Below are 26445 nucleotides of genomic sequence, written 5' to 3'. Positions count from 1 at the left end.
AGGAGAATAAATGAGGACAATGTTCCTTTTTGGGTGACGTACCCATTTAAAATATTAACTATATAAATAATTACAAGTAAACATCCAACATTTAAAGAAAGTTGTCAAGCAACCAACTACATTCGGTTAAACTAATAAACAAAGCAAAAGGTTTACCCGAGTCAGCGCATCAGGGATCAATTTTGTTCTTGTATCCATCATGTTATTCAGAGTATGAGCATGAAAACTCTCTCCAGTGAGTCTATATGGAGCATGGGCCTCTGCAGCAGTGAAGAATGGGCTCCCTGTCCCAGGATCAGCCCTGGCGGCATGAGGTCACCCCCTCTATCGCTCTATAAATAACAGGGCGTCGCTCTTTGCCAGTCTGGCTCACTGCCCATCATTGTGCCACAGCTGGCCAGAAGAGCAGTACATGAGTTCCCTAGAAACCAGATGGGTCTTACCAAGCATTGCCAATCCAACAATGAGCAAAAAGAGCATGGGAAACACAGGGACAACTGTTGCCTGTTTTATAGGAAAGTCTAGCTGGAATGCAAAAAAAAAAAGATAAAAGACAGCAGAATGGACATACCAAGCCGTATTTTACGATGTTGCATTCCATAAAGGTGGATTAAGTATTTAACGTTGACTGACACTAATCTGGGAGGGTTTGGCCTTTGAATAAACTCATTTATAAGGGAACTTGTCATAACATTTTTCACAAGACCTACAATATATGTTTGGACACCGTCGTTTTTCAGCAGTAACTCAACTTTTTCCAGCGGGACCTTCCAGGGAGTAGGGTTGTCCAAGAACACCACTTTAAAACAAGTGCTGCTTTATCAACGCCTGTAATGGTTTCCCCAGTCAGAAAACCACGAACAGAGAGCAGCCAGAGGTACGCGGCCCGACAAAAAACCTCCAGAGGATAAGGGTGACCCTGTGTGTGTATGACAGGGAGACTTACAACTGTATATTCACTGCCAAAACATTACACAGATCATATTATATAATATACACGACTCTGAGGAGTTGTTCAACAGCTGATTTGAAACAATGAAGAGACTCAGGAAAAGGATGCGCCATCTTGAAATGAGGCCATGGAAAAAACGGAAAGAAAGGTGTGGGATAATAGGGAAGTGTGCTAGACGAAGACATCTAGGAAGTGTGGGGAACATGGGTTTTGGCTCTCTTTTGCTCTACACTTATCCTGACGGAAAAAATAACATGGAGCTGAAGTGAAATAGGACTTGAAAGCAGCTCATTTGTATGTGTGGGAATGAATGTGAACTGATGGAAAAAATTGGGTGCAGCACTTGAGAAAGACAGTGGAGGGATTATACGTCGTCTACTAAAGGTTTACATGCAAGTTTAGCTTTAAACGCCTAGACTGAGCAAATGGAAATGTAGACTTAAATGTGTGTACATTTAACTAAGCTAGTTGCAAGAAGTGAAATTTAAGCCCTCAGGCAAACTAAAAACATGCTATGCATTTATCATTAGGCGTATTTCCTTGCCTGAAACATAATAATGTTCCCGACTGGCTCACGGCATAACAATTTGTTCCCCTGCAAGTGTTTATACATATTCAATGTGAAAATTAATACCAAATGCAAAAATCTAGGGGGAATGCAATTCAGAACATCCATTCAAAAAACACAAACATCCCTGACACTCAAACAGTATATACACACACACACACACACACACAGAGACCGCTATCCCAGGCTTTGCTTTCATTCCACAGCAATCAAAAGCAGAGTCAGTGGGTCACTCTGGAAACCCCACAGTGCCCAGAATCCGCCACAGGCCTCCACAAGACGAAGCCTAACAGCTGCCATTCCCTCCCAAATCCTCTTCAGGAAACTTCCCCATTTCATTCCAGGGAACTTGAACTCTTTTGCCCTGTTGGTGTGCTTCCGCATGTCTTCACAAGACCTTTCATACAGGACTGCATCTTAAAGTGCTTAACAAGGCAGAATATTAGCTTAATATAAAAAAGGCAAAATACAAAGGTGTCAACTTCTCATGAAATTCAGAAATTCTTACAATTATGCAAATATTTTGAATATAAAATACTATAGTAAGGATTTTAAATAAATAAAAAATATTTGAAGTTTTACATTTTTTACGTGGGAAAAACTAGTGACAGACTAATATCAGCCAAGTTAATGAAACTCTTGATACTTATCCATTTTGAATATACATACACAGATTTCAAACTAGCCACAATTTCCCATTATCAAAGGATTAAGCCTTTTCTTGCATGCATTTGTTTTGTATAATTTGCATTTATTTTGTATACAGTGGTCCCTTGTTATTTGCGGTAGTCACAATCTAAAAATAACCTGCAATAGGCGAAATCCGCGAAGTAGTCCGCTTTATTTTTTACAATTATTATAGATGTTTTAAAGCTGTAAAACCCATCACTACGAACTTTATACAGTTTTCTCAGACAGGCATTTCCATTTTCACACTTTTCTCTTTTGTTTAAACACTCTTAAAGTTCAAACTTTTGTAGAAAAAACAAGTCCAGTATTATAGAAACCAAAGATCAAAGCATGTTGTCAGGCGAAAACATTCATCGCCGTCAGAAAAAAAGTTCAAATAGCTTTTGTGCGGATAATGTTGGCATCCAGCTAATGTTTTTACCTGCAGTCAATGATCAATAAAGCTAAAGCAGACTCCATCCTTAAGGGGGCTGCACATGACAGTTGGAAGTAACACACACTAGACGCGCTCATTCGCATGTTATTTAAAATAAAACTATTGGCGCTCTTTGGCATGGCAGGAATATGAACATTGTCCTGAGTTGTAGCTGGGCACTGCAGACAGCCTCTGACTTGCAGTGCAAGTGTGTACCTTGATATACAGTGCATCCGGAAAGTATTCATAGCGCTTTACTTTTTCCACATTTTTTATGTTACGGTCTCATTCCAAAATAGATACAATTCATTTAACCGTGTTATAGCTGTATTACGTCTAATCGAATATGTAAATTCTTTTATTTAAACAATGTCTCTTTTGCCATCATTGACTTGCAGAACTTGCAGGTCATTTTGATTCTACAAGAAACTAAAGTGGTTTGTTTACAGAGAGGATCCACATTGTATTGTTCATCAAAATGTTATACTTGTGCTTATCCTAAATGCTCTTACCTGTATTATAAGCTTGCATTCTTGTACAAGTTGATTTTTTAGAGATTATCAATGTTTGATTTTCTTCTTAATGCAACAGATAGCTCAAGCTGTCATAAACCAAAGGTACTAATGTAAAAAAATAATGATTCGTTTTTTTACTCAGATCAATTATTGTGCTTCACAAGACCATCATTTTGCCTGTATTAGGCATGGGCCGGTATAAGATTCTGACGGTGTGATAACCTTGGATAAAAATATCAAGGTTTAACGGTTTTGTGATTTACTGCTCTAAAATATTCTTTTTAAATATCTGGGTAAAAAACAACAAATGTTTTCCCCTTTGAAGAAAATATATTTTATTTTTTGAAATATTTATAGTAGTTAACAGTAAACATGTCAGGCTAAATAATTCAAAAGATATACTGACTGTTGCAGTCTTCATTTGTTTTAAAAAAGACATATTTATTTACAATTTAAAACAGCATTTGAGTATTTTTTTACTGCTGGAGATACTGTTGTCCTCAAGAAAAAAAAAATGAAAATAAAAAAAACATACACATACCGTAGGAACGGTATTACAGAAAATATTGGCAGTTTTGAAACCTTGACTTTTTCAAAACGCGCTATACCTTGAAAACGGTTATTGTCTCATGCCTAGCCTGTATACATTTTTAAAACTCTAAACGGGTTGGTAGCGATTGACTTTAGTCAACATCCATATCATGAATCAAAAAGTACCACAGTTTCATCTCTTTAACCTTTCCACAGAGAGAAATAAAGTAATCTACTGGATGGTTTGAGGTGGAGTAAATGAACATCATAAAAAAAAAAAGCTAAGAAAACTTTCTACGTCATTTAGCTGAGTATCATTTTTGCATTACGCAACATCTTTTCATTGATTTCGGCTGCTTAACAGGAACTGATGAGCAGTTGTTGCATTCAAAGCTCTGTAAGCTGCCAGTCAGTGAGAGCATTCAAGCATCCAGGCTTGCGTCGCAGTCTTCTGCTCCTCATAAAAGAGAGAAGAATGAGGTAGCGAGCCCTGCGTAACCCCCCTCCTCTGCACCACAGCCTTTGTCTACTGTTGGACAAGCATTTGAGTCTCCACTCGACAACAAAACCCAACTGACTGACTGGATAGCTGACTGACATATGCATTATCCCTACTGAAGTTTTCTTTATCTCTCCTCACACACACACACACACACACAAACCGGGTTTATCTGGAGCTAAGAAAACACCTCAGCGCTACAGCAAAGCAGAAACAGAGCTCCCCCGCTAAGAACAAAGTGCTTATCAGAACATTTTCCTTCTGTGTCTGAGGTCAGCAGCACAGACTGGGACACCTCAGTCCTTGAGCTGCCCTGATCTCATAGATGAGAAGGAGATCATGGAGGTCTCGAGGCTCCAAGTAAGAATTAAGACATTGGAACACAGGCCAACCTGGAAAAATGGTATACTTGGATGCATTCAAGGTCAGAGTGGGTGAGAATATCGCTGTTGGCTTTTAGCTCTTTCATTTATGAGGAGAGACAGAAGAGTGGGGGTGGAGGGAGACAGAGAGAGAGAAAAGGTGGGTGAGACAGCGTGAGTGAGAGGGTGACAAAGGCTTCATTCAAGGCTCAGGCCGGGGAAAATGAGAGAGCGCTGCTACCTCAGTGTGTTGAGCTGCGACCCAACTGACTCTAAAGTTCCATTGTGCTCCGAGACTTTTAAAGGTGTGACACACAACCATGGGTCAACCACTGCAACTGAATCAACAGCCAGTGACCTATATTCTGCAGAAGAGACTTTGACAAAAGTGTGTGCACAAATTAGATATGAGAGAAATGCAGTTACAAATATATGACATTTATAAAGTGCAGAATGATTAAAGGGAGAAGGAAATCAAATCAAAATAGTTCAGCCCATCACACACACAAGATTTACAGCGCGTGTTTGGTTTCAAGGAAGAAGAAATGCCATTCTGTGGAGGAACATTTCATCACATTCCTCAATTTGTTTGCCTTCACAGTCTTGACCGCCAAATGCTGTTTGCATGGACCTCATTCTCAAACTGTTGGACTGGCTAAGGACAAGTGGGGACATGGACTGATCGCTAAGACGCCAAAAGAACCGAATCTAAAAGTTAATCTGAATATCAAAACACACAAGCTAAATTTTAAATAGGCTCACTGTCCTAGATGCAAGATTACAACTTGAATGGTTATATTATAAAACGATCTGGTTAACATGTCCTATTATAATTATAGAAATAATAGAACACATAAAACTAGTAAACTACTGCTGCTGCTAACTACTCTTTACTACTGCTACCACTGCATGTATGCTCAACTCTGACATGATGAAAACAGTTATGATGCAATGGTATGATACAAACAGCTAAAACAATCACCAATCATTAAATGGATAGTTAATACAAAAATAAAAGTTCTCATTTACTCACCTTCAAACATTTTCTATATTGAAAACTTCTGACACCAAACAGCTGATGATAACTTACCATTTACTTTCATTGATTTTTTTTCCTACTACAAGAGTCAAAGTTTTCCATCAACTTAATGTTCAACAGTAGAAAGTAACATTGAAAGCAAATACTGAATACAAAAGTAAGAACTTAATGCTGAACATTGAATGGATTTACACTCAATGTTAGCATAAGATTGAAAAAAACAATAATATTTACATATATAGAGCTGTGGCAATAAAAAAAAAAGATTCTGCATCTATTCTGTGATTTTCAAAATGCACCGCTATTCTCTATTGAAAGGACTCTGAGACTAATTTTAAACAACAGATGGCGCTTTATGCTTTACTCTGCTTGCATCCAATTCCTCACCAATACCACTTGTGCTAAAATATTTATTAATAAATTTTGGAATAAGAACGTACCACAGTTCTTCTGCTTAAGCGAATTTTTTTGTTAAAATTAGCCTAGAGCACCATCTGCTCTAAAAAACTAAGCTCAGATTCAATTGAAGAGAGAATAGCGATGCATTTAGAGGGAAAACAAAAATTCACAGAATCGATTCAGAATCAATTTCTCAAACAATTTTTCACCACAGCTATACATTGTACACGGAGCATACACACTTGAGAAAATTATAAAATTGTTTTACTTTCTAGCTAATATATACACATTTAAAATATCTAGTAAATATATCTTAAAATATTATCTGTATAAGAAGCATCGACACTACATAAGGGTTGGGTAGATGGATGAGCCGGCATGGTAACCCTCTGCCCCGCCCCCATCGCAGTAGCAACCCGTTTGTAAAAAATAAAATAAAATCCCACGGCCCCTTTTACACTAATACGTCTTAGTTTTAAAATGCCATTTTAGAACAAAAACGATTCACATCCACACTGGCTTTTCACCTAGCATTTCTGAAAAGCCCTCCTTCCACACTAAACCGTTGAAAGCGCACATCACGTGACCACATACACACACTGTCATGTGGATCCGAGTTCCAGCAGTAAGCAGGTGCTTTGAGCATAAAATCCCAGATCCCAGTGCACGTTGGACAGTTTATCAAGGATGTACAGCTGGATCATGTCTTGCTATAGTTGTTAAAAATGATATTTAATTTATCTTGTCTTTATCTAACGACTCTTCGGTCTTTTGAAACTATCAGGTAACGTGTCACAGCGTCAATACACTACTTCAATCTTTCTTTCACGCTTGTACTAATTTTAGAGAAAACCTCAGATACTGTTGGTTGGTGCCTTTGGGTTGTGCACCTTTTTTGATTTACCAAGGCTGCGTCCGAAACCGCATACTTCCATACTATGTAGTACGCTAAAATCAGTATGCAAGCCGAGTAGTATGTCCGAATTCATAGAATTTAAAAATCAGTAGGCGAGAAGTACCCAGATGACTTACCACTTCCGATGAGATTCTAAAGTGCGCATCCCATGCACGCTGCGCTATCCCATAATGCCCCGTGAGAGAATTCAAGAATGAAAGTGAGGCGACGCAACTGACCCAGGTAGGTTACGTGACCATGACAAAATGGCGGATGTAGTACGTCCGAATTCCATTCATACTTTTAACATTCATACTAGATAGAACGTACTTTTCTAATGGCCGAGTAGTACATTTAAATTCAAATGCAATACCTACTGAGTAGTAGGCGGTTTCGGACGCAGCCCAAGTTTGTCGATGCCATTATAATGACACTGTTTACTCTGCCTATTCATGCCAGAGTAACACAGAAAAAGTGATTGACTGCTGGTAATTTGTGTGTAACTTATCTTGATTTATTTATGATTTGGTTATGGTAAAACAAAGACCAGTCAGGTAGTTGAAATGGTAGGCTACAAATAATTAATTTTTTATGAATTAATTAATTCATAAATAATTCATTAACCGCCACCTACAACGATGCCATCTTCTATTGCAATGTTTCACATTAGACATCGTGCATCGGCAGATTGGTCGATATCGCCCAACCCTACACTACACTTACAATAACCCCAGCTGCTGACTGTTTCAACACAGATTGTTCTAAGATTAAATTACCGGGCACATGAGCACACATATCAAAACCTAATTAGATCACATCAACTGCCATTTTGGAAACCCAACGCTCACTCAGCCAGTATTAATACACCACTAATCACTTACATGACACTTAGATCAACAACCTGCCTTTATTGTTCAGTTACTTGATCACATTCTTCATGCAGTACATCTTACTTGACTCACTTAAATACCCATTCTTTCAATGATCAGAACAACATATATCACCGCTGGTGGACATTTCCACAAACATCCCGAAGTGATCAATCATGCGTCAGACATGCACTGGGAAAACCTCCATCTTTTGATGCACGTCCAGAAACAGCAGAGTGTGTGTGCTCTCATAACAAGCTCAAGAGGTGAGAAGCCATTTTTGAAGCGCAGCCAAGAAGAAGCCTCCTGACGGGCAGATATTGTCTTTGTTCAAGCAAAGTTCAATGTGAGGCAAATCAAAGCGACATCAAACCACTTCCCAGTGCACTTGGCAATAAATTACTCTAGGTTGATGTTGGATCAAATGAATGTGTGTGTGTAGAAAAACACTGAAGGTACTATTCGTAACACGGATGTGCACAAATCTGTCATGCTTGACATCACCCCAAGTTGTGAATATTACGCGTATAGCAGGCCTTGTTTCCGAAAAAAACAATGGTGGATGTCAGAGAGCCAGCAACCTTTGGACTGAAGTTAACATGAATTGATCCATCACTGTCACAGAAGACATGGCCAGAGGAGGGGCATCATGATGACTCAATTTAAGACCTGTCATCCTTCAGCTTCCTGCCGTTTATGAATAGGGCCATAGTGAGCCTTTTGAGGTCGTAATGCGTGTGAAGTGACCTTGTCCCCTTGACTAACCTCCTCCGCACACACCAATCCCCCTCCCCCAGATTCACCTCCCTGAGAGCAAAGAGGACTTTGGAGTGGTTTTGACGGCTGGTTGAGCCCAAATGTTGGATACAAGGTTGGCAGACAAGCTTTTGGCGGAGTGTTTGATGTGGTCGGGTCCCCTGCAGAACACAGATGAAGTTTGAAAACTGACTCCCTGATTATCATTTACCATGTGTCTTCACGGAAAATCCAGAACAGACCACAGACGTGGACTCCATCAGGCAGCAGTGAGGTTAAACAGCAAATTTGTAATTATATCAAAATTAGGAAAAGAGATAATTATAGCCATACAGGCTTATTTGAGCAGTGACAATCTTGCACAGTCCTCCACCACCGGGCTGCGAATTGGAATCGGTCTGTGGATCAATTGGTATTGGGCTGCACACGAAATCATTAATTATTTCTGTTTTATCCATTATCTGAGTCTAAACAATCTTTTATTTTGAAAAGTCACTTTAGCACCCAATTTTAACCCACAAGCAGCAAAATGAGTAAGAAACAGACGTCTCTGGAAAAGTTCTTTGCTAAGTGGAGAAGGCCCAATGAAGGACTCGCGAACTGCCGTAGAATGGATCTGTAACCCATTTGTCAACAAATCAGGTGAATCCACCATGTCTGTGCAAGAAGAAGATCAACTGCTGGAAATTGCAAATGACAGCGGGCTTTTAGTGGCTGTTCGCATATTGTGTTTTTTCTAGTGTTCGTGCAAGTTCATTTTTTCCAATGGAGATGCGCGGTCCTTCCAGACGCAGCCAGTTGAATGAATGCCGCGAGCACACAGTGAATCACGAGACAAGAATTGACTGATCAGTTTCAGCTTGTATGGGATTTACACATTTCGGTCAACTAATAATTTCAAACAAAATCATGTAATTACCAAAAGCATGTAATTACCAAAATGTAATTGTAATTTTCTATATAAAAAATTCTTGTATCAGAGTGACAGCAATGTTTTAGCAACCTACGAAACACCGAAACACAACATAAAAAGTTTGAGGACCACTGCTTTAAAGGACATCTATTATGCCCTTTTCACAAGATGTATTATAAGACTCTGGTGTCCCTAGAATGTGTGTATAAAGTTTCAGCCCAAAATATGATACAGATCTTGAATTATAACAATTTGCAGACAAATTTTTTTGGGTCAAAGTAAAAATAAACCATTTTGTGTGTACATATGTTTGACGCATTAGTTCACACAAAAATTGTGCTGTTATTTACTCATCCACATGTCTTTCCAAACCTCTGAGACCTTCATTCATAATCTGAACAAAAATAAGATCTTGTAGATGAAATTCAAGAGCTCCTTGATATTGTATACAGCAACGCTCCCAAGATGTTCAAAGTCCAGAAAAGGAACGAAAAACATTGTCAAAATAGTCCATGACATTAGTTGTTCAACTGTTATCATACTTTGCTCTATGAACGCATTCTTGTTCCCCAAAACCTGTAAGTAAGAATTTATTTGCCTATATCTTCTATTCAATGTCAGGTCAAAGTGCATGTTGATTAAAGGAAGTATGAAGTATTGGCACGTCAGCAGCATAACACGCAAGCATCGCATTGCCCATAGTAAATGCACACCATGATCTGATGAGGGAGACATAGGCAAGCAAAGTTGTTTTTACAGTCTTTGGTGCACAAATGTGTTTTTGGAGCTTTGCCTAATGTTAAACCACTGAAGCGACATGGAAATTTGGACAAAGATTTTGGTTCCTTTTCTGAACTTTTATCATCTTAGGACTGTTGTTGTCTATGGAGGTTGAGGGAGCTCTCGGATTTGATTTACAAAATCCTAATTGTTCTAATGATGAACAATTATCTCAGGGTGCTGAAACGACCTGAGGGTGTGTTATTAATAACAGAATATTCATTTTTTAGGTGAACTAACCCTTTAAATTCAAATGACCTAGATTTCACCACCCTCTATGCAAAATATGCAACATTTTGACCTTTCCAATTGACCAACTTTTAAGCAAAACCGGCTTTGTACTGACACACATTTACAAAGCACTCTTAAAATGATTGGTGCAGACATAAACAACTTTCGGTAGATCAGAGGGAGCATTCCCCTCATAAACATAATTAATAAACTGTCTAGATCACGAGAGTAAATAGAGACAACTGTGTTAATTTATAAATCCAACTACTGAACAAGTAAATTGATTGAAAGGCATTCTTGTCAGAGCAGAAATGGTGGCTCTATGTTAACTCGGTAGTGAATTACAACAGCTGTGGACAGGGTCGTTAAAGTGTGATGTCACACATTACAGATTCTTTAAACGGCTTCCACTGAGAGACAGCTAATGATTTATGGAGATTAAAAAAAGGGCTGGGTAGATTTAAATCTAAATTGGGTGGTTGTGTACTAGGGCAGGGCCAATAAACAATATTTTATCGAATCACAATAACATTTATCTCAATAACAATAATAAGCTCTAGACTTTTTATTTTACTCTATATTGATCTAAGAGCCAATTATAACAGCAGAAATGTGAAACAATGAGATTCCAAAAGTGTGTTGATATTAGAGACATTTTTTGGCCACTGAAAATTTATCGGCCGAAAATATGTTATGCCATGCATCTAATTTTTGTGGCTTCAGTCATTGTTATCGTACTCTTTTAAATCAGGAAGCATTAACAACTTTAAATTAAATAAATATAGTTATTGTTCAATATGAAAAATAACTATCGATAGAGCTGTGAACCTACACTGGTCTCACAGTTCGGTAACGATTATCATGCCATCGATTTGGTTCAATTTGATATCTCCGTGCATCACGGTGCATTGACGATGCTTTCCATACACAGTTTTATATTTTTTTCACAGCAGCAATTCTTGTATTAGAATGTATAAATATATCTATATTTATGTACTATTTGTAAAGCTGTACCTTTAAACAATACAAACATTTATAGCAAATATTATAAACAAATATAAATTTCCCGCTCGCTTTCTGATCCTTGTCTACCAAGTTCTCTTACATCCCTTTGATTGGTCACACGCTCAACAGAAAGGGCTGCGATTGTCTCTTACACGCAGAGCTCTACACAGATGAGTGACACTTGATAAACAGCAGCGGTGATCACAGCCGATCCATGATAGACACGGTGGAGAAAACTCTGCAGACACGCGCTTGTGTCTGTATCCAGAAGTATTAGCCGAGAAGAGAGAAAAAAGTCACGCCAGCAGGTCAAATGGGCCACAGTGAGAGAGAGAAATGGAGTTTACTTTATATTCTGTCAATCACAGTGAAATAGGGGCTTCTGCTGTAAGTGTCAGTGAAAAACTGTCCAGCAAACATACACGCAGTGAAATTGTGCAGTTTCTGTGATGTTAAGTAGCTGGAGTGTTGTAAATACTCAAGCTCCCCCCACCATAGTAAGCTACAGCGACAAAGTGCATATGAGATAAATGGCGTCAGTACATAATAACCGGTAATGATTATTACTGAACCGATACCAAATTATCCCCATCTGCATTACGGTGCACCGAAGAAACAAATAATTTTGACACCCCTCATTATCGAGATAGGCCAGCCCTATTATGTGCCTTACACAATCAACAAATATTTATGTAAAAACAAGTATAACTGAATTCTGCATAATAGGTGCCTTTTAAGTTTTGGTTAACTACAAGTTTAGGTGGAGAAATGCTGAGTCAATATTTTAATTTGAAGATTAAAATATTTTTAGGGACGCCCTGACATTAACATTCAGATAATAATTTTTATTGTGGTTGTAAATAGTGATCTAAAAAATTTTTACCAAACAAAATGAAATAAAAAAAATATAGGTTTGTATGTTAAAGGTGAATTTAGGCATCACAAAAAATATAAAAAGGATTTAGTAAGGGAGTATGGGAAAATAACTGATTTTAAGGTTTACCGCGGTTTGGAAGTTTGGATGTTTAAAACCGCTAAATTTTCTGTTATACCATTTCCAAGTTTTTTAAATGTGCTTTTTAAATGTGTTGTAAAGAAACTTGTGTTTTTAAAACCAATGAGAGAGCAATGATTTATTTGAATTATTTAGCCTGACATGTTTACTGTTATTATAAATTTTTCATAAAATAAAATGTATTTTGTTCGATTGGGGAAAAGTTTTTCTGTTTTTTGTTTTTTTTTTTACCTAGACTGATCTCAGAAATTATTTTAGAGCAGTAATCACAACACCATGATACCATATTTTTATCCAAGATTATCATACCATCAGAAACATACAGTATACTGGCCCACGCTTAGTAAGGAATACATTTAACAGCATTTAGACTAGCTTTAAGTGAGCAAGCATTAGATGATGGACAACACCTAATTAAATTTAATATCAATTAATTAAGAGTTTAGAATTGAGAGTTGGAAAACTCCATGGAAAAAAGTTTTAACTTTTATGTTAATATTCTAGTAATCAAATTGTACGAGAACAGTTTCTAAGGTAAATGGTGAAATGCTTAAGAACTGAATGTCAATGCAGCTCATGAAATAATGTTCTAATATAGTGTACTAAATCAAATTTCAAATAATTATTGCCATTATTATCCAATTCAAAGTGATCATAATCATGATAAAGATATTATTACAACCACATTGCCAGGTCTCGCTACAACATTTCTATTTCATTAAAGCTTTCACTCAAAGTACAAACACACATGCTTCAGTGATTTGAGGTCCTGTCACTCCCAGCTCCGTTAAGAGACCATGTGGAAACACTGGTGAGTGTTTGTGGTGGATGGGCTCAGGCAATAAGACCCCAATATCTCTCCCACCATCAAAGCCTCTCTGCCCAAGGCAAAAGCAACGGGAGCCAAGCTCACATTCCTGTCACATATCAGATCCTTCCCACACCCATAACCAGCTGTGGACTTCACCACAATCAACACATCGTTCGAAACAAATAGCCTTTATCAAAGAATCGAAGAACAATTTATTTACTCGATTAAATCCAATTGCAATAGCAGAGGGAGAAGGAAGCATTACCTCTCAGGACTGATGTGCTCCACGCAGACGTCCAAAACTGATATGAGTAAATTTGGGAAGTAATCCAGAAACAGAAGTATGCGGTTACTGAATAACAGAAATAGGGAAGTAATCCCACTTTAAACAAAACCATGATAAAAATGGAAGTAGAAGTGGAAAATACGGCTCCAGATAGACTGCTAAATATGAGTTTAAGTAGAAATCCTATTTATTTTCCCCAGAGAGCAACTCATAGTGATACATGTGTATGTATTTCTAGAGAAATCAACACAATTTGTATGCTGCAAATTGTTGTAACAATAAGTGTAAATACTTGTTTGGTTTAATTATGATTGTCACTCGCATTATTCTTTGGAATGAGTTAGGGATGCTCATTTCGGTTAACTTTGCCAACCGACAACCGCTGCTTGTTAACCGAATATTAACTTAACTGGTCAGATTAATATTAAATTATTATATAATGGAATAGAAAATGTGTTGGACTCCCACACCAAACATTTGTCCTTAATTGTGGTCCATTTGGTAAAGAAATGTATGCTTGTATTGTGGTCATCTCCTCAGGTACCCTCCTTCAAAATGTGTAATTTTAAAATATATATATAAAATTTCTTTATTTAAATATATATATATATATATATATATATATATATATATATATATATATATATATATATATATATATATATATATATATATATATATATATATATATATATATATATATATTATTTCATTTAAAAATAATTGATGTGTCTATTTTGTCTCTGACACATTAAATATTGCATTTTAAAATACTGATTTATTTTAACATGTGAACATATTAACAACAGAACATAACAGCACATATTCACACACCTGCAGCGTTTCCAACAGCACGGCAATAAAGAATAAACTAAATAAAAACAATATAATAAATAGTCCTGCCCTAGAGATTTTTCGCTTAATCTACAAGTTTAGATTATAAAACAAAACCACAGACTGAATCCTTTTTAAGAACCGGCATCTGTTTGTTTCCCATCTCATGTTGTTTTTTCGTCAAATAAAAATAGCAGGCTACCTCAAATCGATCACTTTATGAAAAATAGGCCTCTTATAGCCTCTGTCAACATTTTAATATAAGTCGTTAAAGTTTAAAGATTATGTCTTCTTGAGCATTTAATTTTATCTAGTGTGCTTTTATTTCATCTCTCACTCGCGGTTCATGTGCACGCGGCGCGTGTGATGAAAGACAATGACAAGTCTTATATGTTGACTTTTTTGAAGTATAAGCTACTATATTATATAACAATTTTGTTGTTTCCATATGATATTGCATTCATTTGCATACATGTTTTATAAGCTATAAAATGAAAGCCTAAGTTTGGTGAAGCGTTATAATTATGAAAAGATCAAGAAAATCATTGGATTTGCTCAATTCGTTGATAATGTAGGCTATTTTAGAAATGGATATTTTATGAGAACTATTTATAACTGTAATTTTACAAAATTTGAGTTTATGACGCACATCCAGGACAGAGGCTATCAGCAGAGGTTTGGCTTTAACTCGCCTGTGTCAAACTGTGACCAGTAATATCCTTCCTTTATCTTGCTTCTTTAGCAAAACACTGTTACCGTACCGGCAGTTAACAAATATATTGCACATCAGAGGCTGATCACACCGAACGCGCCTTTCCATTTCAAAAACGCGAGGCGAACCACACTGCCTTTTTGCTGAAAAGAACAAAAGGCAGTGTTACACCTTTCAGGTCATTATACGACTGAATCAGCTGGTCTAGTCTAGTCAAGAGTGTTGCTGTTGATATTGTTGAGACAGTTGAATAATTTTATTGGTGATTCCAAATATGAAATATAAACATAAGCTTGGCAAGCAGTTTTAGAGAGTTTGATGTTTCCCCATTCAGACAGAATGCCTGAGCATACTGCCCGAGATGTGTTTCAAAAATGGCCACTGAGTGAACAGCTTGCCTTACTTTGTGTCACCTCAACGCAAACCCTGCATCTTCTTTGATTAGATTGGAGAATGAAAAAGATGTGCCTGACGTAAAATGCTTTTTCTACTTAGGGTTGAGTTTTATTTCAACTGCAAGCACACAGCGAGCAACAGCTAAAACATGAGGTGCGCAGGGCGCATAAGCAGTGCACAAAACGCTCACGGCTGTTATTAAACCATTCAAAAGACAGGCCTCTCAACAGAAAAAGCTCACTGTGATTGGCCCCTTATGCAGCCAAGCTTCAAAAATATGTAAATTAATATTTTTTTATTATGTAACTGATACTATCAATCGGATAACGATTAATCAGTTATTTAGAGCATCCCTAGAACGAGTAGTTAATTCTGCATAAAATCATTAAAACCAAAAGAACAGTCATGGTCCTTTATGATTTTCAAATAATGTTTGGCTTTGGAAGCAAGTAATGTTGATGATTCATCTCTAAGCTGTTTGGTTTGGTGCACGGCTTAAAATTGATACGCATATGGAGAGAATAAATGGGAAAAATACTTCCGGAGCTAAAGCAGGCGGTCAGTGTTCTGCTCTACTGCAAGTTCAAACTACCAGCAAACCTAAAAACATTAACATTTTGCCCAAGCAAAACATTTCCATCTCTCCCTCCAAAATCTTCTTTGTTTCACCTCAAAACTTCAGTGCCTGAGAATAAGTTCCACTGACCGATTAGAAGTGGGAAAAGAAGGATGACTGGAGTGCCATGTGGTCTACATAAACTTCACAGCAGAAACACAAGTACAATGTTTCCATCTCCACTCTAACGGGAGAACAAAAAGAGGGAGAATGAGAGGGAGGAATGATTAACAAAGTGGTGTAGGGTGGAACTATGAGGATTTTATACATAAATCAGCCTGTTGTTCAAGTCCAATCAATGCCAATTTCAATTTAAAAGCCTTTGAGAATTTCTGGGGCTTTCACAGGCACAAATGTGGAAAATACCCAAGCATGCCTTCCTTGTAAACAAATGGTTTACATGCGTTTTTGACCACAATTAGGAAGATCACAAGCCTGGCATGGTTTTGTCATGCAGTGGACAAGCTGCTTTGAATCCCCCAAAAATGTTCAGCTACAATAGGATCTTACTTTCAAATGACATCTGAGCCCACTTAACTTCCAACGTTCAGACTTTTACGTAGCACAAGAGATTTCTACTATATCCAACCACAGTTTGTTGTTGATAAGTCCTGTTTTTTCCTACTGCCGGCTGAGGTCACATTGACCCATCTTGGGATTTTAATTTGAGCACATGTTGAACACCTGGGGGTTGTGTCTAGCCTTGGGCATCGGGTCCTTATGTTTGTTGTTTGAGATAAATGTCTGCCGAGACCACTGGGGGGTTCAAAATAATGCCCTCAGGGTGCAAAGTTGGAAGATAGGATCAGAGGCCAAGAGATTCCATGAGGGGAAAAAAGGACAAACATGCAGGTTGTGCTTTGCCTCCAAATCAGATGGAAAAACTATCAGTGTGAGTGGCAGCGGCTGGAGCCATGTGCCCCAGAAGGCTCATGCAAGCAGATATAAACAATAAAAAACAGCTCTGAGGGAGCCTCTGTATATCATATTTATGATGACATCCAAATAAAGTCCTCACAAGCGAGTGATGCAGGTTGAAACAGATGAGTACAGATTTAGGGGCAGTGTGTCCGACAAAGCATGTGTTTCAGGTTATGTGGTTAACAAGTCCAGCCAAAGAATATGAGGTTATCTGATCGGCCACGATCCAGTTCCTTGAAAACCAACGACTGGTACTTAAAGCCCGATATACTTCAAGTGAATCGAAGAATGAACTGGTGTGAATTCTGAAAATCAGACAAAAGTTAAATATTTGAAACTGCTAACCAAGGAAAAGTTCCACCAAAAGTTGGCTTTAGGTGGTAAACTGCTTCAAACAGTTCCATTGGTCAAACACTATGATGTCATGCCTACTGTAGGAGTGGCTCTGCGTTTGTTGATCTTCTCTAGTTAATTTCTTGTTCATGGTGCATTTTAATCAAGATCTATCAGTGAAAACAATCATAGTTGCCATACTGAAGTGTCGTTACACACCGAACAGATCAAAATTAACTTCTAACTCTGTGAACTTTTGCACAGAGAAGTGGTTTGTATTAGACTTCAAAACTTACAGTTTAGGGGAAAATGGAGAAAGGAAACTGGCAAACATTTTCACAACTTAATGCGATTAAGTTGTAATAAATAAATAAACACAAAGCATATCACCCCCAAGAATAACATGCAAAACCAAACATAAGCTCCAGGCCTAGTCTTTTATCGTCTTCCTCTGACATTATCACTTCCATGTAGGGCTTCATGATATTGGAAAGATCTGACATTGCAAAATATGTTTTGCTGCAATATATATTGCAATATTAATATAATTCCCCCAGATGATTTGAATAGCTGCATTTGGAAAGATTTCAATAATTCAGATCAACTGGAGTGATCAAGTCTTTTTCTATACAGTGCACTCCTGTGACGCTCCAGGGACTAACGAGTCTTCGCTGAGGTCCAGCTTCCAGCCTCCTACACTTTGACTGCAGCTCTGCACAAAACGTTTGGCCAGTGTAGAAATGGTTGTGCCCATCTGAGCCTAGTTCTCTCAAAGTTTTTTTTTTTAACTTTCGCCAATTGGTGAAGTTTTTTCCTCACCGCTGTCGCCACTGGCTTTCGGGATCAGTAGAGCTGTGCATCGATGGATTGTTCTTCAGTGTTTGGACTCTCAGTAGTGATAATTAAACCACACTGAACTGAGCTCAACTGAACTGAACTGAACTTAAACTTTGAAAACTGAACTACCCCGTTTCAATGTATTGTGATCTTTTATGTGAAGCTGCGTTGACACAATCTACATTGTAAAACTGCTATACAGATAAAGGTGAATTAAATCTGCATAAAATATAATAAATTACAAGCATATATAAATAAAAGAAAGCAAAAATTAAGTTAAATAAAGGAGTCTAACAGTATTTAAATACAAAAATGTAACAGTTAAACGAAACATGTCATGGTCATCATTAAATAAATAATTTTAAACAATATTATAAAATAATATCTTAATCTTTTAACATGTTTATTGTTCAATAAACAATCTAATCCTGCAAAGTGACTATTATGGACACACACATTGCAATATCAGTGTTCAAATGATACATTGTTCAGCCCTACTTTCACATTCCTTCGTGAGACTCAAGACCTGTGTGTCAATTCGCTACCACAGTTTTATTTTTAATTTTTATTTTTTTAGACTTTTTTAGACTGTTTTAGTTTGTTTAGACTTTTTTGCAGCTGAACAACAGAAAACTGACAATGATCACCTCAGGTACACCTCATGTGCTTTATTCAGGATTAAATGCTAATAATGTGAGTTTGAATGCTATTTTACATGACCATTATTGCCATACTACTGAAAACAGCAGCAGATAGTTCACCTCAGATCTTAAAAATAAACTAAACCATTTGACATTGAGAATTAGAACTGTGACTTAGTGTAAACCAACACATATCAGTGATTCAGCATGTGTATTTAATAATGTTAAAGAGGCTAAATATGTATTAATTTGATTATAAACCTTACAATTTTGTTGGAGTGCAGATTCTACTATTCTCTGCTTCTGAATGGCTGTATTTCTGTTTCTGTTGTGTTTCGTCTGGTGCAAAGAGCACAATTGCTTATCACTGCAAATCTCCTCACGTAGCGTGTTGTTAGAAACACAAGGTTACAATGTAAACTGCTCACCTAATGTTTACGTTCCTAAAGTTTGTGTTATTTGCTAATTTATAAAAGTCTTAAGTATTTAGTATGGCCCTACTTCAAACCAACCAGCCTGCTATAAAACCTCACTCATACCTCTGTAATTCATGAATCTGTCATTCAACAAGCAAGCAAGCACCAATGTTCATCTCAGAATCATTAAGGAAATGTTTTTGCATGTGTTTTCATCCTGTAGGTAAGAAACAATGATCAAATGTCATGTAAATGTCAAAAGCCCAGGGTGATAAAAGAGATGTTAGCGCTGCAGAGTGCCAAACGTTAAAGCACATTAAATTAAGCACAGCAGGGTTAAGAAAAGACGGTTTACAGAATACACAGCCAAACCAGACTTAGATGTTTTGTAGACCAGCATAAACAACTGTAAACTCATACTAGAGACATGCACAAAAGGCACAAATCACATTCATTTCTTCCTTCTGTCAGACAAAAAAAATACCAGCTTCCCCCTCATGACCCAATCCCTCCTCCATGCTGACTCAGGGGGCAGAGTCTGGGAATGTGATCTCTGGGGGTCCAGTCTCCCCCCTCAAAACATCTTCATTTAAGAAAAATAAATCAACACTTTTGGTCAAATGCCGTTGGAGAGGAAATGGGGGGTGGAAGGAGGGAATAAAACATGATTCTTTTACCTCCCTGTGAGGACAGCACTAACTTCTGTCTAGTTTGAAGAGATTGTTAGACATAGATGGGCTAAATTAAAATGTGTCTATTTTAATAGAACAGTTCCTGTTTCAGATACTAGCGTAGACAACGCACATGAAGAGTGTATTTTTATTGTTACTGATCATGTATTTATTGAACATGACTAATTCTCTATCTCCCTCAGGTCCACACATAAATATTACTGCAGAGTAAAAACAGAGTCCCATTTTGTTTTACAGACCAAAGATGAAGTTAATGAGCTGACGAGAAAAAGTAGCAAAAGTTCACATGGTGTGTGCACAGAGGAAACCTCAAGAACTCTATAAAATGGATCATTATTGTTTCAAACTGATTTTCATTAACTCGAGTCGTATCTACTAGGGTTGCACGTAGGCATAGGTCAGTATAAGATTCTGACGGTATGATAAACTTGGATAAAAATATCAGGGTTTCACGGTTTGATGGTATTATGATTACTGCTCTAAAATATATTTTTTAAGTAAAAAAAACAAAAACTTTTCCTCCTTGAACACAATATATTTTATTTTGAGAAACATTTCCAAAAAATGTTAACAGTAAATATGTCAGGCTAAATAATTAAAATAAATTGTTGACTTCTGCTGTATTTTTTAGTTTCAAAAACACAGATATCTTTACAATTTAAAATTTTATTTTTAGATATCTTTTCTGCGTAAAAAAAAAACGTAAATAAAAAAAATCTTTATTTATTATCTAATGTAGATAAACCATTAATGATAATATACCATTTCCAAACTACAGTGGCACCACCAGTATTTTGGAGGCTTAGTATCGCAATATTACCACAGTACCAGTAAACCGTGCAACTAGGCATGGGACGATAACTGTTTTATACCGCGGTTTGGAAAAGTCAAGGTTCTAAAACCGCCCAAATATTCTGCTATACCATTCCTAAGGTAGGCCTATGTGTACGATTTTTTTTATTTAAATTTTTTTTAAAGGACAACAGTATCTTAGCTGAAAAGATCTCCAAAGATGCCGTTTTAAATTGTTAAGAAATCTTTATTTTTGAAACTAATGAAGACAGCAGAAGTCAATGATTCATTTGAATTATTTAGCCTGACATGTTTACTGCTCCAAAATATTTGTTTCTCAAAATAAAATAAATTGTGTTCAAAGGGGCAAAAAGTTTTAGTTTTTTACCCAGACATTTAAAAAATATATATTTTAGAGAAGTAATCACACTAACATCAAACCTTATACCGGCCCATGCCTATATAGTATCGTAACATGAATTAATAGTATCACGACAACCCCTAGTATCTACTTCCCAACAACAACAAAAAGTTTCACACTTAATTAAATGCATACTTCTAATTCCAAAAATCCACTCAACTTTTGAATGCAATAGAAGTAACATGATTTTATTAATAATTTAATGACAATTTAATGTACTCATTTATGAAATGTACAAAATTTAATGGAAAATATTTTCAACATAGTTGTTGATAATAGCCATGCTAGTTTGAATGGATACATTGACTAGGACGATTAATCTGTGAATATTTTGCCATTTGTCTGCCAGATTAATCCAATTTATTGGTCTACAAAAACACGATAGTGTGTAGATAATGAATAATTTGTTACTAAGTAAAATTGACTCATACCAAAACACTGGCTATTCAATCCTTTATATTTATCTTAAAAGTCACTGATTCATGATGATTCATATCTGTCAAGAGTGAACATAACAGCTCAACAAGAGAATTAAGGATGCTTTTGGTCTTATGTGTGTATCCTCATGTCCATTTCCCTGCCACGAAGTTTTCAGAAAGTTCCCAAACATCCATCAATGCACCGTTACAATCCATCCAAACATAAAGAGCGCTTTTAAACGTTCAGCAGAATGTAATCAAGTCTTTGGATGTAATCGATAAGACAAACACAGGCATGTAGAATGAGTTAGAAACTTTTGCAAACTTACTTTAGTGATGATGAGTGGTTCGCCGTGCTCCAGTCCTCCTTTTAGAGTGAATCCCCATGGAGCGCCTCCGTTCAGCTGCACATGGATGTGTTGGAAAGACACCAGCTGCTCTACGGTCTCCATCGTGACTTCTGTGCCTTCAGCTCCGTCCGATCGCCATGCAGTCACGATCCAACCTCATCACGATAGCGGGAGAGTCCGGGCATGAGGGGACAGACGGGGGGTTGGCCAGTGATGGGCTCTCGGTGGACTGTTAGCGGAGGAAGTGCTTGAGACTGAGGGAGTTGATTTTAGTGACAGGCGAAACAACCAATGAGGATAGCGCTTCGCTTTAAGGGACCAATGAAATTGTATTAGGGGCGGGATCTTCATCGACCCGCTGGATTGTCTATTGTGCGACTGTCTGGGAAAACTCAGAAAAGTGGTCCGTTATCAACTCTTGGGTCATAGCTTGACCCAAAACAGCGATAATTTATACTAAAACTGCGCTGGAGGGGAACCTTCAAGTGGGTTATCACTCAGGCGAACTGAGATGTTACCCAATCGTTAGTTTTTGAAGAAACAGCTCCAAAGACCATTGAATGACCAGACATCAACTGATCTCAGTTCAACTTGTGAATAATATTATTAAGTGTAACGTGTGTCATAAAAAGGGAGTTTTCTTCTTCTTAAATACAAAATTGGGAAGCTAAAACCAAGCAGCAGCTGCAAGATTACAAAAACATGAGAATTACTGTAGCCTAACCATAGCATTTTAGACAGGTCTTGGTTAGAGAACTTACCTAAAGTTGACTGTAAATAGTTTGAGAGTAATAGCTTGCAAATTGCATCCTAATAACACAATTCTTGATAAAAAAAGTAATTCATTAAATTATTTATTCATTCATTTTCATGCACTTAGTCGTTGATTATAAGGGGTCACCACAGTGCAATGAACCACCAACTATTCCAACATGTTTTTACGCAGCATAAGCCCATTGGGGTAAATTGGTTTTGTATTCACATTCATTCAATGACATCTTGTGTCATGCTCCCTATATTGTTTACCATGATTAATTGAATATTCCATTTAAATAAGATATGACTTTAAAATCACATCACAATCAACATTATCACTATTCAGTTGACTGTGAGCAATGTTGAACACTGATAGTCATTGGCTGCCATAATGTTTTGACTATTTAGAAATTGTGAAGAATGCTTTTCTGAAATTATATTGTAAAGGAGAAAGTCTGAATGTGTGAATATAAAACCAACTTTACTTCACTCGGATTCCCTGCAACCCAGTACTGGGAAACTTAAATAGATTACTCATTCATTTTAGTAATCTGAATACTTTTGGATTACATTTTGCATTGAGGCGACGCAGTGATGCAGTAGGTAGTGCTGTCACCTCACAGCAAGGTCGCTGTGTCGCTGGTTCGAGCCTTGGCGTTTCTGTGTGGAGATTGCATGTTCTCCTTACGTTCGCTTGGGTTTTCTCCGTGTGCTCCGGTTTCCCCCACAGTCCAAAGACAGAATTGTGTTGGCTAAATTGTCCATAGTGTGTGTGTGTGTGTGTGTGTGTGTGAATGAGTGTGTGTGGATGTTTCGCAGATATAGGTTGCGGCAGGAAGGGCATCTGCTGCATAAAAATGTGCTGGATAAGTTGGCGGTTCATTCCGCTGTGGCGACCCCGGAATAATAAAAGGGCTACGCCGAAAAGAAAATGAATTAATTTTTCTCTTAACACTTGTTGATTTTATATTGAATTAGCTAATAAGTTAATTCCTTCATTTTCTTTTTGGCTTAGTCCCTTTATTAATGGGATCGCCACAGCAGAAAGAACCGCCAACTTATCCAGCATATGTTTTTACGCAGCGGATGCCTTTCCAGCTGCAACCCAACACTGGGAAATATCCATTACACACTCATTCACACACATACACTACGGACTATTTAGCCTACCCAATTCACCTGTACAGCATGTCTTTGGACTGTGGGGGAAACCGAAGCACCCAGAGGAAACCCACGCAAACACAGGGAGAACATGCAAACTCCACACAGAAGAGCCAACTGACACAGCCGAGGCTCAAACCAGCGACCTTCTTGCTGTGAGGCGAACATGCTACCCACTGCGCCACCATGCAGCCCCAATAAGATAATTTATTCATTCATTTTCTTTTTGGCTTAGTCCCTTTATTAATCTGGGGTCACCACAGTGGAATGAACTGCCAACTTATCCAGCATATGTTTTACGCAGCGGATGCCCTTCCAGCTGCAGCCCAAACGTTAATACTAAACCTAATTAAAAAAGGAATATATTGTAAAGTAAAACACTTGAACGCCCACATTTTAGATATGTTGTTTACCTGTTGCCTGTATAAACTAGGCAGGATGTAAATTTTTTAAATATTAATTTAAAATTTCAGGCAAAATTCAAGTAAATATTTTCTGTTAAGGGTGGTTCCAAAAGTTGTAAAAACCCCTCAGTCACATTAATGAGAAATATTACGTCAAAGTCTTCTAAGTGTTAAATTACTTGTCAGTTATGCAGCAGTGCATGCTTGTATAATTATAAATAGATCTTAGAACTGATTTTGAGGTGCTTTTAAACCCGAACTCAAAGCATCAATTGCATAATAGTTTACCTGGTATTTAGATAACATTACGCTCTTAAAATGAAGATCTTTTAATGCCATTGTTGATGAAAGAACCTGTACATTCAACAAAAGGAGAGGACTTTGTAGAGAGGACATTTACAGTAACAAAAATTAGTTCTTACTAAAGGGTTCTCTGTGAAACAAGATTTTGTAAAAAGAACAAAAAATGTAGAAATGTAAAATTTATAGTAAGAACAATTTTAATGATAAATAAATTTAGAGAAAAACAATGAATTATCAATAAAGTATTGCATTGTTATCAATTGCATGATTACTTCACACAAAGTCATGAAATCTGATTAAAACATATAATTTTATTGGAACTTTTTTCGGATTGCTTAATCCACTGGTTTGGATTTGATTGATTTATTTTGAACAGGAAAATCATGCATAAAACAATTCTTTAAACAAAAATACATTTCAGCATGGTCGAAATGGAGCGGGATGAAGCACAAGCTTATTATTTTCCCCACACCATTATCACGCACATAATTCGTTTATTTTTCAACTTATTTTTTCTTTTACTTATCTCTTCTTTTTACATGAGACATATGAGCTTTACATGAGAGATTTTATCCTTTGGCATCTTTGACATATTATATAATGGTTAGTATATGTGTGAATGTTGTGTACATTTTTTATGTAACTTAAAGTCAACAATTTATTTTGAAGTACAAAATCTTTCAAATATGTCTTACCATCAATATGTATTTTAAAATAATCTTTTTCATTGAGGTGATACATGGTATGAGTGCAGAAAGCCACATGAGGGAGCTGTTGTTTCATGTCGTGTAGATTTGAGACCCATGGTGCGATTTGCCATTCTGGAAGTGTCAGTAAACAAGCTGTGTTTTAACCATTTAATGAAACCTCGGTCTGCAGCCAGAATATGATGGAAGCTTCAGGATGAGTGCCTTTTCTTTACTAATCATTTTCACATCGATGAGCAGTTGTCTCTTATCCATTCAGCTATGGTGATTAACAGAAGTCCAGTGATGTCCAATTTGTCATGTTAGGATATCTGCATTGAGCTATTAAGCTGGAAAGCCTGGTGATCGGAGACTGCAGAAACATGTCTAAATCTATTACCTGTCAAACACATTAAGAAAGAAACCCTAACAAACATGCAAACGCAGACACTCCATGCATGAACAACTGTTTATCTGAAGAGAAAATGTTTTCAGAACCTTAATATAGTAGTTTTTTTATTAATAAAATGTTTAAATCATATTAAAAAAATGTTGAACACAATACATTGTTTTTAAAGAAAAATATTAAATGGAGAGAATACAAAGTAAAAAAAAAATACCTTCATGATATATTAATAAAATAAACTTTTATTTTAGAAGAACATACAAACTCCATACAGAAATGCCCAGCCGAACCCAGCCGAACCAGCGACCCCGGCTCGAACCAGTGACTTTTTTTGCTGTGAGGCGATTGTGCTACCCATTGCGCCACTGTGACGCTGTTTTAAATATATAAAACTTTCAAAATTAATTCAGCCAAAAACCGAACATTTTACTTATAAAATCATTTACTTTAACAGTAATTTGATGTAGCTAATGTAGCACAATGTAACTTAATGTACAAATGTTTCTCCTGAAAAGTATTTATGATGGCAGTACCTTTTATTTATTTGGTTATGTATTTATTCATTTAGTATTTTCTTTCTTATTATTTAAAAAAAATTATAATATAATTTTGTATGTATTCTTTAATCTGTAAGGGGTCAAATTAATAGGAAATATATTTTTTCTTTATATATATATATATATATATATATATATATATATATATATATATATACATACATACACACACACACACACACACACACACACACAAGTTTAAAAAAAATCATTTTCTTTGTGGCTTTCTTTCTTCTGTTAACCACAAAAGAAGATATTTTG

General features: G+C 36.7%; 1 protein-coding gene across 2 annotated transcripts in view; it reads right to left on the bottom strand.

The window, feature by feature from the left end:
• Positions 1 to 22126, bottom strand: part of shroom4 (shroom family member 4) — an 81500-nt gene extending 59374 nt beyond the window's left edge. Inside the window, 1 exon segment of one of the 2 annotated variants that reach the window (NR_200108.1) lies at positions 21891 to 22126. Coding sequence is in view for 1 of the 2 variants with exons in the window: in NM_001443512.1 (NP_001430441.1) it covers positions 21891 to 22013 (123 nt within the window). In the remaining variant the exon portion in view is untranslated. 2 annotated transcript variants of the gene reach the window in all.
• Positions 22127 to 26445: the final 4319 nt, after the last annotated feature.

This window comes from Danio rerio, chromosome 7, assembly GCF_052040795.2.
Source record: "Danio rerio strain M-AB ecotype USA chromosome 7, GRCz13ab, whole genome shotgun sequence".
NCBI classification, from domain to species: Eukaryota; Metazoa; Chordata; class Actinopteri; order Cypriniformes; family Danionidae; genus Danio; species Danio rerio.
This window is presented reverse-complemented; position numbering and strand designations above follow the sequence as displayed.